General features: G+C 38.1%; 1 protein-coding gene across 1 annotated transcript in view; it reads left to right on the forward strand.

Moving 5' to 3' along the window:
- LOC127477654 (macrophage mannose receptor 1-like) overlaps positions 1-14228 on the forward strand; it is a 29490-nt gene extending 15262 nt beyond the window's left edge. Inside the window, exons 19-30 of the mRNA XM_051802277.1 lie at positions 362-462; positions 1186-1331; positions 2577-2691; positions 3900-4048; positions 5238-5340; positions 6127-6359; positions 7870-8035; positions 9044-9196; positions 9454-9570; positions 10302-10469; positions 12210-12251; positions 12699-14228. Coding sequence (XP_051658237.1) covers positions 362-462; positions 1186-1331; positions 2577-2691; positions 3900-4048; positions 5238-5340; positions 6127-6359; positions 7870-8035; positions 9044-9196; positions 9454-9570; positions 10302-10469; positions 12210-12251; positions 12699-12937 — 1732 coding nt within the window. The 3' untranslated portion in view covers positions 12938-14228. The remainder of the gene's footprint in view (positions 1-361; positions 463-1185; positions 1332-2576; positions 2692-3899; positions 4049-5237; positions 5341-6126; positions 6360-7869; positions 8036-9043; positions 9197-9453; positions 9571-10301; positions 10470-12209; positions 12252-12698) is intronic.
- The last annotated feature ends 927 nt before the right edge of the window (positions 14229-15155 follow it).

Below are 15155 nucleotides of genomic sequence, written 5' to 3' on the forward strand. Positions count from 1 at the left end.
ATTGCTTTTATATCCAGGAAATTGCTAAAATAGGCTCAGATGTCTGTTTCTGTGCTCCAGATAAAGCCAAGTCCAGTGCTAGACTGGTGCATTTCCTGCACACTATCAATGTTCAGAGACAAAGAAAGACTGGAACCATGAGTTAAGATGATTAGTTAGACCTAGACAGGTAGGCAGTTGATATAAAGATATTTTTTAATAATTCCAGTGAAAGGTCTTGGTTTTATTTTAGCAGAGAACAACATGTGTCTGTAAGCTAGGATACAGGAAACTTAAAATACAAAGCTCAAATACTTCCTTTGCAAAGAAATATTAACTAATTCAACTAAGAATTACTATTTCCTCAAATTACTTCTTTCAGGTGGATGGATGGAACCCCAGTGAACTATGTTGCCTGGTCTCCAAATGAACCCAATTTTGCAAATAATGATGAAAACTGTGTGGTCATGTATACCCACACAGGTGAGTATACTGCAGCAACATTCAATCTGCGGGGTGTGACATAGGCTTGGGAGGGCTGCACAGACAAGGCTGAATGAGTTATAATACTGAGCATGCTGATTTTGCCTAGAGTATTCAAAAAGCAAAGGAAAATAAATTGTATTCTCTTCTTTCATTTATGCACTTTAAAAAAAATTGAATTCTGTGTAGCTAACACATTGGATTACATCTGTGATTTGATTCCTAATTTTGTCAGAAAATTTCAATGTGAACAAATCAGTTAAGCATCAGGCCATTTGCAGACTCAGTATTGTTTTTCCTCAAAAGATACTCAGACAACTATAGGACTGTGAGAAGCTTGGGTAGTAAGGTAACAAGGACTGAGTGCCTTGTACCGGCAGGCTGATGATAGAGATCTTACAGATCTTAGAGAATTAAGCATTTAAACTAAAACTCTCCTTTGACAATGCTATGGTTTTGCAATATTGAAATATCTCTGGGTTTAGACAAATGATTCACATTCTAAATTTTGCTGGAAACCTGAGCATTTCTAAGAAAGAGACATAGGAATTATATATTATTATTTCTGGGGGAGAGAAATACAAATGCTGTAATCAGTTCTACTTCCCATAATAGATTTTCTCTAGGAAAGGACACTTCTTATCTCAGTCCCAGTTGCACACTTTTTATCTCAGTCTCAGTTGCATTTTGTCTTTTTTTTTTTAAATTCTAATTTGCTTTCAGGTACATGGAATGATCTCAACTGTGGCAGTGTTGAATTATTCATCTGTGAAAGGCTTAATGACACTGTTCGTCCAGCTGTTGCTCCCACTTCACCACCACCACCAAAGGGTGGGTGTCCAGAAGACTGGCTTCTCTTTGATAACAAGGTGCAGTATGAAATGTCAGTATATTGTATTTTAAAAGGAGCAGAATAAAAAGCAATCAGTTTTTCAGTTGTAGCAGGGTTTTCAGTTGTCACGAAGAATCTTCTGTTCGTGTGTATTTAGAGACTTTAAAATGCAAATCCTAAACCACAGATTACAGCCTCTATTGAGATCACAGCAGTTATTAGGGAGGTCATGAGACACACAAGAAGAAAGCTTCATCTTACATTTTTGCTAGTGTTTTGTGTTACCAAAGATGGCTGAACAACCTTCCCTGTATGGAGCTGTTGTATGTTCTTGTTTGCTCTGCTGAGGCTATCTGGCTCTCACATATTGCCTGGACACCTACTTATCCCTTGCCTACTATGCACTGGCTCTCCACTACGACATCTTCCCTTGAGCAAATTTATCTTTTTTTTTTTTCTATAACCAAACACCTGTTAAGCTTTTTAAGTAATGCAGTTATAAGATTCCTTTTTCCTTCCCTCCCTCAGTCCTGGGGAAAAGTCACAAATTCTGCATATTCAATTTCAAGGTTCTCTCTCAAGCTAAAATGTCTCTTCCTCACATCCTGGAAGAGGAGCTTCCAAAGGCTCCTCCCTTGACTCCTCCCAAAGTGTTTATACACTGCTTCTGGCCATCATGACTCTACCTTCCTTTTCTGCTCAGCTTTTCCCCAAATTTGCTGCTTAACTTTTCAGTTACATGCTTTAGTTAGCACATTTACGTTGCTTGACTTTTACAAAGCTGTCCGATGATGTCTGAGTTAAATCTCATAAGATCATATTACAAGAAATGGTAAATTCATAGTTTTCTTAATAATATCAAAATCATTATCTTTCTGTGATTATTCTGGGAGAACCAAACTTAATTGGACAAACAGGGCAACAAGAGCTGAGATACTTTGATTCAATAACATATTTTATCCTTGTCTTCTTCAGCATGTCTCTCAAAAATTTACACCTCAGAACTATGCTCAGAAGCTTAATGCAATTTTTGCTGAGATCAATAGACTGACATATTCTTTCTTCTAAGAGTATGCTAAAATATTGGGCTTTATGCTAATTTTCTAGTACAGATCTTCTCTGTCACTAAAACCTAAAGATAAGATAGAAAGTACTCTTAAATCAGCTAAACTCCCTTTTTACTTAAAATATTCAGCTTATCTTGTTTGTTACAAATAGAGGTGCTTTCACCAGAAATTAAAACACCATCCAGTTACAGAAGTGGCACACTTCTCTTTTTCAGTGTTTTAAAGTCTTTGGTCTTGATGAAAATGATACATTGACCTGGCACGCTGCACGGAACAATTGCATTGATTTTGGAGGAAATCTGGCTACTATATCAAAAAAAGAAGAGCAAGGTATAAAGTACCAATGTTTTGACACTGGATGAGACACCATGTAATTCCTGACAAAAAGAGTAAAACAGATGTTTTAGCTTCTGCAATATATGCTATTATTTATTCCATATTAATATATTGAATGAGAAATTAATTGAGTTTTTGGAAAAAAATTCTTGCATAGGTTTTAATGTCTTGATTAACTTTCAAAATCAGAGGGGTAAATATGGGAGGTATTGTTCAAATATTAAAATATTAAAATACTATATTAGAGGCTAGTAGTATAATAAAATGTCCACATTTTCTTTCATTTTAAGGAAGCAGATAATCTTTGAGATCCCTTCCAACCCAGACCATTCTATGATTCTATGTAAAAAAGCACACAAAGGGAGTAATATCCAAAACCAAATCACTATGCACCCAGCTGCTGAGCTAAATACTGTGGATGTCAGTGGTGGACACATCCTTAGGCAGCAGAAGATTCCAGTGCCAGAGTCCTAGCTTCCCCCTGATTCTCTTGCTCTGCTGGACTTCAACCTGCTGGTCTTGTTGTTCATCATCCTGCAGGCTTTTTATGAGGCCTCATGTTACTTCAGGATTTGCACTGCCTCAGGTCATGAGGGCCACACACAAATCATCTCCCAGCTCCCTCCATCAGTGATAGTGGTTTATACTTTTTTTTCTGTAGCAAAGGAAGGACATTATTTTAGTGGAAAGTCAGCTTAAGCAGGAGCTAAGAGAAACAGCATCTGGTATTCTGCAAAGCTGAGATCACAGTTCATACATACATGGTTATCGAGTTGTTTTATTTGTGTTATGCCTATTTAGAAATGAAATTATTAAGCCAGGTTAATAAAGAAGTTGCCAAAGAAGAAAAGGGAATGCAGACTTTGTAGACTCATTTTCTATGTGCCAAAGTTTATGTACGCATGTTAATTTCTGTAATACATTAAAACATTTTCCTCAGATGATGAACAACATGGAAGAGTGTACACATAAATTGCCATTTTATTAAAAATTTTCATATCATTGAGTTTGTAAAGACCTTTTCTGATTTTAATATCAGATGAATGATCATCTATTAGTTTTATTTTTATCATAAGACTACTGCCTTATTATAAAGAGAAAATGAAAACTCATCATCCTGATTCCAGGCATTCTAAAGTCTCCAGTGTTGGGGAAGGTTCAATTTCCTCTCTTACATAATATTTCTTTTTTTTTTCCTTCAGCTTTCCTTATGTCCCTCTTAAAAGAAGCTGCTACTGATGCTTGGATTGGACTGAATGACATAAATCAGGAGCACATGTACTTGTGGACAGAGGGAAGCCCAGTAGACTATACAAATTGGGCAAAAGGTTCACGAAGTTATTTTAGTATGGTAAACATCAATTTTATCACTTACACATTATAACTTTGGTAGATGGCTAAAATGTACAATGGTATTTTCTGTTTGTTTGTTTTTTTTTTCCTTTATGAAGACTTTTAGCAATCTCGTTGCTTTTTAAAAGCAGAGTGACTATGTGAGATATCTATCTACATACTTTTTTTTCAACTTCTGTGTTTTGTCATGGTTCTATATGAGTCCAGACAAAGGTTTGGAAGTCTTATGCAAAACACAGACTAGTAAGCCATTTCCCTCACTTTACTGTGACTCATGAAGAGATTCAAATAAATAATAGCATAAACTATATAATTTTGGGATGCAGTGAATTTTATTTAGATTTGATGAAAATACTCAGATAACTACTGCCATCAGGCTCAAGCTGGGTTTTAGGATCTCCAGGACTTCCCCATCTCACACATACAGAAGGCTGCAGAAGGCTGCATTACTGAATTTCTGCAGAAGGCTCTGACCATTCCCCTCCAGTAATTGTTCCACATACAACTTCTTTCACTTGCAGACAAGACCTGGGCTAGTGTGACCTGAGGGGGTTTGGAGATAGCATGAGGCTATACTGATGTGAGGTGGGAAAAGCTGCTGTCTCCTGCTGCAGAAAGCCAAGCAGCGGCTTCCCATGCTGTGAGTGGAAAATGAGGAAGGTCCACAGTACAGTGGAAAGGGTTTCAGGAGATGTCCCCTACAAAACGTTGTTTCTGACAAACCACCTCTACAGCACTGCTGTGACCACTTTGGTTCCCAGTGCTGAACTGGGGCAAGAAGAGAAATTCAGCTCTCTAGGCAAGCTTCAGTGCTGAGGAGAGATTCCCCATAACCTCCAGGAACACAACAGCAAATCTGTGGTCCACACCTGCACACATGCACACACATCCACAGTCATGCACAGAGGGTATGTAAGCACAGATAGTTCCAGACACTTCTTCCTGCCCCTGTGCTCTGCTTTGCAACTCCCTTCGTCATCCAAGTGCAAAATTTTCTAGGACTGAGTTGCAAATGCTTATTGTCATATTACTGTGCCTGACCATTGTTTGTATGAGTCCATATGTACATATATCTGACTTTCATATTATTCATCTCTATGCACCTGTGTATGATAGGTGAGTCTGTGAGTCCTGAATCTTTCCTACCTGTCCACATGGTTTTGTGGTTAATCTCATTTGTCTTGTAGGATGATTGTGTCTTTTTGATGAAGAACCCTATTGAACAGGCAGGGAAATGGAAGGATGAAGGATGTAAAACAAGCAAAAGTTACATATGCCAGAAAAATTCAGGTGAGTTTCCTTTCACCGCTTTCTAGTACAGCTGATTTATTGTGGTTATTTCAAACTCATGTTAAAAGTGACTTTCCTGTAATTCCACCCTGGCTTAACTGAAATGAATGACAGTATCACATGCACTATGGACCATTTTAACAAAATGGTCACACTCTTTTTTGAGAAAATCTCTTAACCTTTCCTATTTTAGGGACTAGACCTGTAAATTAAAAAAATCTATGGATCATCATGTATTTTACTACTTTTGGGAATCATATGAGCAAGTGCTTTGTCTTTATATGGGTAAATTATTCAAATCTGGAATTCTACTATTATACTTCAAAGCACTGCAACCTCTTTATTTTGTGAAACTGCCCTGCTTAATTTCCCTTACATTCTTTCTCAGGCAATTTCAGTGGCAGCAGTTATATCCCTCTGCTTGCTCACAGTGTACTTATCATACCCTGTTCCTTATCAGAAATACAACCAGTGAAGGAGTTGTTCCCATTAATGCCCTACATTGGTACAATATGCTTTGGGTAGGTCTGGTGCTTACAAGGTGTGTTCCTGGAGATGATACAGATATTCATGCTAAAAAGTCATTCTGACAAGTATTAGAAAATTTTGTCACAGTACATGAAAAGGTGGTATTCATCACTGCAGCAATACAAATATCTTGATTTGTTATTGCAATCTCTCTTAATTGCTTGACTACTCCAGTACACTAGATTTTTTCTCAGTGTTCTATGTCTGAGGCAATATAAAGTTTGACTTTTCTTTTGGTTTTTTTTTTGCTTGTTATAGACCCCAAAGTGCACAACTCCCAACCCACAGTTCCGATGATTGGCTTTAACAATTATGGTGATGACCGCTACGCAGTCGTCAAGGAAAAAATGAGCTGGGAAAAAGCAGAGAAGGAGTGCAGGGACCAGTCTGCAGAACTCGCCAGTGTCTTGGATCCTTATGCTGAATCTTACGTGTGGTTACAAATAGTAAAACATGGGCAACCTGTGTGGATTGGCCTTAACAGCAACACTGTGAGTCTACCAAATGCAAGTGACAGTCATACCACTGTCTTAGATGAGTTATCGGTCAGATCCAAAAATGTGTGGCAGAAGTCAAAACCTTTTGGGGGATACTGACTTCCCTTCACTTCAGGGCATTTACATGTTTAAGTGTTTGTCCATAGTGTAAGCGAGAACTGCCACAGCCCACGCTTAAAGGTCACCAAGGATGTAGCTGCAGCAGACAGTGGCTTCAGTGGTAAAATAGCTGTGGACTTCCCACTTCCTACGCTATGGTTTACCACATGCTCATATGGGGGTGTGTTATCATTTCTGAAGGCACATCGTTGAGCATACCACAGAAAAAAATGGGTTAAAAATAGTCTTTTCTTTCTGAATTTATTTTAAGTTTTTGTTTAAATTCACAGCCTAGCAGTACAAGAGCTTGTGCTGGGCAATAGGGAAAGAGCTGGGAGGAGCAGAGCTCTGGCAATAGGGAAACCTTAGGCTGGCTTCTGGAGCCGAAGTCAGTGCCATGTGTAAAGCTGCTGACAAACTCAGCTAAGAGTGGAAAGGTCTGAAATGGGAAGCAGCTAACAGAGGCATGTAAAAAAGGACATGGATAAATAGCTGGATATTTCTGTTGTGGGGAAAGTCGTGGGGAAATCAATAGGGAGAGGTAGAGAGTGGGACACAGTACTGAGAGAGGGCACAGGTGTTGAGGTGAGAGGAACCAGAGCCACACCTCAGTGAGAGCAGTCACTGTGAAACCAGGATTAGGGAGGAATCTGGAATGACAGATAGCCAACGGTTTCAAAGGAAAGGAGGTAGAAAAGGAAATGGCACAAAGGGCAGGATGGGAGCCTGCCTCCAAAGATCACAGGAGGATGGAGCTAGGTTGCACAGGATGGAGTGACAGAAGCCATGGATGTGACTAATGTCAGTCATCCTCTGCAAATAGTGGTGAAATTCACTGATAAAATAATGCTTGTCTCGTCTGAAGTAGCTGGTCCTTGCAAGACCCAGAAACATACTACAGGCCCTGTTAACATGGGTGGCAGAGTTCTGTGGTGCCTGTCCCATGGAAAGCCTCATCAGTTTTTGTCTGTCCAGTGAAACTTCTGCTTTTTCTATTTGCTTCCTAAATACATGGAGAAGCCTGTGTTAGAGGAACGCTGACAATAGTTTCTCCGCAATCTTTATTTGATTTGTGTGTAAATGTGGACTAATTTGATAAAACCTTCAGCTATATATTCACATTTGTTACCACGAGGCCCTTTGCCTATTTAGTGCATGAGACAGATGGTGTGAATTGAATAATGTAGGTTTGCATGCTAAATAAACATCTGTAGGACCACTGCCCTAACTGCTGTGGAGAGTGGAGTCTGGACCAGTTTGTTATGTATTCATGACAGAGGATGAATTAATTTTGTGCAGGAAACCATGATTTTTCCCAATTTATACATACATTCAAGTATAATCTTAATATTCTTTCCTTCTAATTCTTATATGTGACATAATCTTTATTCACATTTGCTTTTAGAATGGTGGCCAATACGTATGGTCAGATAGAAGGAGGAGCAGGTATCTTAACTGGGCCAGTGGAGAACCAAATAAGAACACAGCCTGTGTCTATTTAGATTTGGATGGGTTTTGGAAGACAGCATCTTGCAATGAAACATTTTCATCTCTCTGTAAACAATCCAATGGTAAGTTCTGAATAGCAGAAATGTGATTTGGGAGGCTGGACTTTAAATTAATGGCTTTATTTGAATTTAACTTTGCTACATATGCAAAGATTGTAATAGATAGTGTATGCCTTGTGAAAAACTATTACTTTTTAAAGGAAGAACTCTCAGATCCAGTCTGAGTGACTTTCAGGCATTTCATTTGACAGGCCGGTCAACATGTGCACATCATAAAGACAATTGCAATATTTCATGCCACATGCCATGGTTTTTTTATGTATCCATGTTTGTCAAGAACAGAATTGATCAACTTTAGCCTAACTATAAATATATTAATAATATACTTTTACGCTTAAAAGTATCTTTTGAAATAATATGAGTTGAGAAACTTCTGTCAGTGTAGCAGCTGAATCAATTAATTTGTTTGTTGCTGCTGCTCAAATACTTCACTCAAATATTGCATGTAATTTTCAAATATGTTTTAAATTATTTATTAAATTTATGATCTTTACATCATACTTTACAGCAAATTTTGTATTCATTTAGTCTCTGCTTTGGATTTAATCAGGTGATACAGGATATAAATTCTATAATCAGGTTATAAATTCTGCTTTTGCATTGTTTAGGATGTATGATGTACAAGGACAGGTACAGACAGCTTCTCTAAACGTCATTTCTACAAATTGTCTAGACACAAGCCACTGACTTGTGGTGATGGTGTTGAGATTCTTTATGTTTATGACTCATTCCTCATTCTGTTTCACAAATTTCAAGACAAAATTGTCTTGCTGAAGACAGTTGCAGTTCGACTGGTGTAGGCTTTCTTTAGCAGATTGGAGAACCAGCTCCAACCAGTATAGTTTATTACTAGTTTTCCATGTTCAGTTGAATTTTTTATCATTTGTTAAGTCTACAGAATATTACTTTTCCTGGAATTAATGTAAAATCATAGGGCTGGTGTGTGGTGTAGGAGTACATATTTCCCTTGGCTTTTAAGACTCCACTGAAACCTGTGGGTCTTCTTAATAGAGTTAATCCCTACTGAGCCACCACAGCTTCCTGGGAAGTGCCCTGAACCAAAGCATGGTAGATCTTGGATTCCCTTCCGTGGTCATTGTTACTATGTTCACACCACTTCTGAGGAAAGCTGGCCTGATGCTTCCATGATGTGTATTCAAATGGGTAAGTGCCCTTTTTTCTTAGGATAAATTACAGATTGTTTGTGTGTTTGACTTTTTAATCCAGCACCAAGTGATAATACATAGATGTGTGTATGAGCACATCAATTATAAGCTACACCTAATTTAAATTTATTATCAAGCATTTCTACTGTATGAAAATGCGGATCACTAAACATGTCATGATTGTTTACTGACATAATTATTTCATAACGAAAAATCTTGCTGAAATTATATGTAATATTTAATTGATATTTTTAGGTGCCTCTCTGGTTTCCATAGAAGATTCAGCTGAAATGAACTTTCTCTTACTTTATTTGTCTCCACTTGCAAGTGACGTCAGAAAGTTTTGGATAGGATTGTTCAAAAATATTGACGGTAATTATTTGACCATGCATACTGAGATGAAAATAAATACTAAACAAAAAGGATGAATACTAATTACCACTAACATACTATATAATAGTGCCAATATGATAAATATTAAGTAAATAATCAGATAAAAATCAACTAATAAATGTTTAATAGCTTTTCTGCTAAGATATCTAAAACATAAATCATAAAGAGGTCTACGCTTTCTGTATCTTTTCTGAAATTAGAGTATATTTCAGTCAGTAGAAGGTTCAAGCTTTTCACTGCACTAGTTGATTAAAATGTTTCCTATTCCTTTTTTAACTCAAAGTACTTGACATTTAACCACTGCAGTCTTTTAAGAAAATGTTGATCTTAGATACACACACAAAGAAAATCTCTTGGACCTTCTGTGTTCTTGCACTGCTGAGACTGGCTTACGTGGGTATTCTGCTTTCCTTGAGGCTCCCAGGCACAGTTCTGGGCCAGGCTTCAGCTAAAGGTCCTCAGGTAGCCTGAGCGTGTTTTCCTTACATCTCTGACAGCCGCGGCCCTGAAGGCTAACGGAGTTAACTTTTTGAACATTTATATTTGGTACATTCCCACCTGAAAAGCTCTGGCTGTTAAGAGAGTGAGAAATAAGCCCTCTGTGATGCCAGTTTAATCAACTAAAAAATTCTGTGACTGATGTCATTGTGCCCAGCAGACTTATTTATTCCCCACTTAATTCACTCACTGGGTAGTACTTTTCGTTTTAGGGGAATGGATATGGTTGGACAGAAGTGCGGTAGAATATGTCAACTGGGAGAAAGGAGAGCCTACAGCAGTTTTTGATGAACACTGTGTTGATATGGATGTCTCAAGCGGAACCTGGAGGACCTATTACTGCTCTGTTGACCAGAATTTTATTTGCAAAATCCCTAAAAGTAAGTTCTGTATTTCTGTGTGGTGGGTTATTTTAAAAGTAGTGGTTACTATACATCAAGGCAAACTGCTCATGCACTGGGTACACTTCATGCACTGATGCATGTGCATCTGAATCAAAGCCAAGAGTAACTTCTGATAGAAATGGTGAGAAATAATGTTAGAGAATAACCTGAATCACAGTTTCCTCCTCTCAGTTTAAAAGCATTGATTTCTTGACATTTGCTGTTTCCTGGGGGAGTGAAGAACCTATCACCTGTTGAGAGTGCACAAAACATTCATAGTCATTATGGTTAGAAGGCAAGGAGTGGTAGATGGTGCCTAAATGATTAGACTAGTGACTGCTGAGAAGAAAGGCAGACACTCTCCTGATAGCTAAGCTAAGGGGCAGCAGTGAGAAGTCACTGAGCTCCTGTAGAGACAGGTGAGGACAGTATCACCATGGTGAAGTGTGCCGGAATCTGCTGGATGAGCAAGCAGAAAGCATCAAGTGAGGGTGGGCAGCGGGGCTCAATTAATTTGTCTTCTGACAGAGGCACGGGGAGACGTGCTAAGACAACCAAACAGCGTGTTATGTTTCATTGGTAATGGTTACTTGTGACCCTGTAGTTTTTTGGATGTCAACCCGTGTAAAATCTGAAGGTGTCTCAGGCTGGGGTGAGTCCCGCTTGCGTGCACAGTAGTGTTACATAAAACATGAAGCATGTAAATCTACACACATGCAGCTACCATGAGTCACTGTGTGCACACAAATTCAGTTGTGTTTGCACACATCAACTGGAAGACAGTATGAAATAGGCCACATTTGCCATTGGCAAACAGATTTACCACACAAATATAATCAGTGCGGTGTAGAACCAATTGAGTTTCCTACTTGTGGATCTCCACATTGGCAGGTTGGCAATGGAGTCACCTGTGAAATTTGTAGGGCACAGCCAGTCAGTCCCACAACTAATTAACTGAGTCATACTTCCCAAGCAATGGAAGTGTTCAAAGCAATGAATAGTGAGACAACACTTAGTCTTGAGTTTGTTTTTTTTTACAAGTATTTGTAACAAGTGTATTTGATGGATTCAACCTCAATTGTCAGGGAAAATGTTTTCATATATTTTTCCTGTCCATGTACTGTGTTCAGCTCTGAGGCCTGCAGCATAAGAAAGACATGGACCTACTCAGCAGGGTCCAGAGGAGAGCTATGAAGGTGATCAGAGGGCTGGAGCACCGTCCTTAGGAGGACAGCCTTGTAGAGTTGGAATTGTTTAATTTGGAGAAGGCTCCAGTGAGACGTTATAGCACTTTCCACTAGCTAAAGGGGGCTCATGAGAGAGCTGGAGAGAGACTTCTTCCAAGGGCATGTAGTGATAAGACAAGGGGGAATGGCTTCAAAATGAAATTGAGTAGGTTTAGATTGGATATTAGGAAAAAAATTATTTACTGTGAGGGTGGTGAGACAGTGGAACAGGTTGTCTAGAGAAGCTGTAGATGCCCCATCTCTGGAATTGTTCAAGACTAGATTGTATGGGGCTTTGAGCAACCTGGTCTAGTGGAAGGTGTCCCTGGTCATGGCAGGGGGTTAGAAGCAGGTGATCTTTAAGGTCCCTTCCAACCCCAACCATTATATGATTCTATAATTATCTAAAATTTGATAGGAACATAAAGCAGAAATTATGTATGTAGTATTCATTTAATCTTTGAACAGTTGCTTTCAAACTGTATGATACATATACTTTTTAATTTTAAAGTTGCTGAAGCTGAGCCAACCGATGATTCACCTCTCAATAACGGTAAGTTGGTTTCTTACAAACCCACTAAACAGAAATTTCAGTAAGTTCATAAGCATTTATTACTTATAAGTAAAATTGCCTCCAGAAATGTTTCATTTAAGTAACCATCTGTTACAGATTATTTTATTTTAAATCTGTTTAAAATGAGAGCTCTTCCCTCAAACTGGATATCTTACTTTTTTAAATGAAAAATGGTATATGTAGCACAATATAACTATATAACAATATAACAATATAACTATATAACAATATAATGCTCCTTTTAAAGGGAACATAAAAGAGATTAAGCTCAGTTTTGCATTGCCCATCTGTAACATGCATTAATTTTAACTGCTGTTATGATTGTTCAGTACTTTTACTTTCACTTGGTTACTTAGGGAGATATTTGTTATATGCAATAACAGTCTCTGGGCATTTGTAGTAATTGTTCTGTTTTGTCTTTCACAGCATCAAAAAAAGATGCTGCTGCTTCATCAACAAATGGTTTAGGTGGGATAATTTTTATACTGATCTTCCTTCTGCTAGCTGGAACTGGCCTTACATTGTATTATTTCTATAAAAAAAGACGTGGTCAACAAATGTTTACAGCAAGTTTTGAAAATGCCATATACCGTGGTGACCCTGGAACTCTTGAATCAAATTGTCTTGTGACCAATATTGAAGAAAATGAGCGGGCAACAGTTTAATAGGCTGGATAATCTTGGGCCTGATTTTGAAAAGAATTAAAATGCTAGCATATGAGACTTCTTAAGGCAAAGCAATTCTCTCCTATGGAAATTCTAGCTAATTTTGCACAGGGTGCTTTCTGTACTAGCAGGAACAAGCAATCTTGCAAGGCAGATCCAGAGATCTGCTCACAAACTGTAGTACCTGGGAGGATTGTTGAGCTTACACATAGACCTGCAGCTGTGTTGTGTAAGTGAACACTCAGGCAGCTCCAGTCTCTGCATGAGTCCAGCATTATCTTTAGGCACAAGAACCATGCTCATCACAGACAATTTGAGAATATGCACCTTAGCATGCTCCAAAAAGTATATCCAGATATCCTGAAAAATGCCTTAATCTCCAGAGGAGACTGGCAGAATTGCACAGGTTGGACTAACCTCCAGGGTCAGCTGGGGCAGATCCCTGTTTGAAGCAGGCCCAGCTCCCTGGCTCAGCCAGGCAGCCTGCTCCAGCGCTGTGGATCCATGTCTTCTTTTTGCTAATGAGGTACCACAGAAACCCTTTGTCTTGCCCATAATATCTGAATTAACATAATTTGCTCCTCTGTATATGACTCATAGAAAGGCAAATGGAAATTGTATTTCTTCTGCTATAATTCTGTAATATACACAATGAAAGATCAACTATTATAAGAGGTTGGAATGTATTGTGAATAGTAATGCTTTATCATTTAAACAGTCAAATAGGGATCTCAAAGGATGTTGCAAAAGGATGGAAATAGGCAGGAGAAATTATACTTAATTCACACCTGAAAAACTACATAAAAATATATTCTTGATATCTCCAAAACCAGTGAGGTTTTCATTCCTTTTTAGGTCATTTTTTTCAAAATATAATGAAACTTACCATTAGAAAGTCTTTTCTAATTTCTGATCAGATTTTCCGTGTCCAAGTCTGTTTTAAATCTTTGAATATCATTCATGCCATCATGATGGAACTGATGGCATTACATGTCATACTTGTCTGCTGGTATATTCTCTGACTTCATAAACCCTTAAAAGAGGCTTACATAGAGGTTTGTTTTTTTTAACTTTCCCAGTGTATTTTATGGCAAATGTAAACAACCATATGACTCAAAACTCTTAGTCTAGGGTATGCCCTTATTTAATTTGATACTTTTTGATATTTTAATCTTTTGACAGATTTTAATTTTGTTTAAGTTAAAATATTTTTGTGTGTGTATGAAATACATGTAAATAAGTTTTTATTCTATGTTGGTTTGCTAAATGGGAATTAAAAGGCTGATTCTAAGTAAAAGTGTGTGTGTCTTCTTAAACAGAACAACTTATCATAACAGTAAAAACAGTAAGAAGGGATGGAATACTCAAATTTTCATACACAAATGAACATCCATTTTTCCTAGTCTAGTGTGTTCTAAAATGGTCTTTACCAGCCTGTGAAACTGTGTGTCTCACTGCCTCTTTATCTCTAACATTTGAAAGTTTACCCTAATAAATGTCTAATGAAAGTGTTGGAATTTAGGACTTACATGCCATTCTGCTTTAGGAGTTTCTGAGACAGATTCTTATATATTCTTATTGTCTTGTCTCCTCTCAATATTTGCTGCTAGCAACAGTAGTTCTTCCCTTTTCATTTCGTTGGCTACATCTTCTAGATCCTTAATCCTTTCTGCTGTTCTCTTCTAGACCCTGCACTGTTGTATATAGCTCCTTCTGACAGTACCAGTGCACCAGTAGATAAGGTGTTTCAGGTGATATCCTAACAACAATGAGCACATTAGAAAGATTTAATCCACCCTTGTAACACTTTCCATAAAGGAACCTTCTGTCTGAATTGTCTGAATTGGTTCTACAGGATGTATAGGTTTGGATAAATAAATGGCTGCCAGAAAACAATAGGCCTGAGACAGGAAACTTGCCTAATGAGAAGTTAGTTTGTGAAAGTTTCCAAGGACTGATGAGCTTTAGCAGTCCTGTTGCATCTGTGAGAACTGAGCCAAGAGTTTGCTTGGACTGTACAAGATTATTAGTGCCCACAAGCATCAGCAGAGGGTTGTGTAACTTAGACAACATCCAAGACAGCAGTGACTGATACCTGGTAATGGAGAATAAGACACCCTGAAGAACTCTCCAGACATGTCTTGAGAATTTGCTGGAGTGCCAATATAGCTCTCTGCAAGTGAGTGCACAGCTGGGATTGGTTTCTAAACATTGGTCC

Source organism: Manacus candei, unplaced genomic scaffold (genome assembly GCF_025592945.1).
Source record: "Manacus candei isolate 608988 ecotype Guabito, Panama unplaced genomic scaffold, ASM2559294v1 h1tg000056l, whole genome shotgun sequence".
Taxonomy (NCBI): Eukaryota; Metazoa; Chordata; class Aves; order Passeriformes; family Pipridae; genus Manacus; species Manacus candei.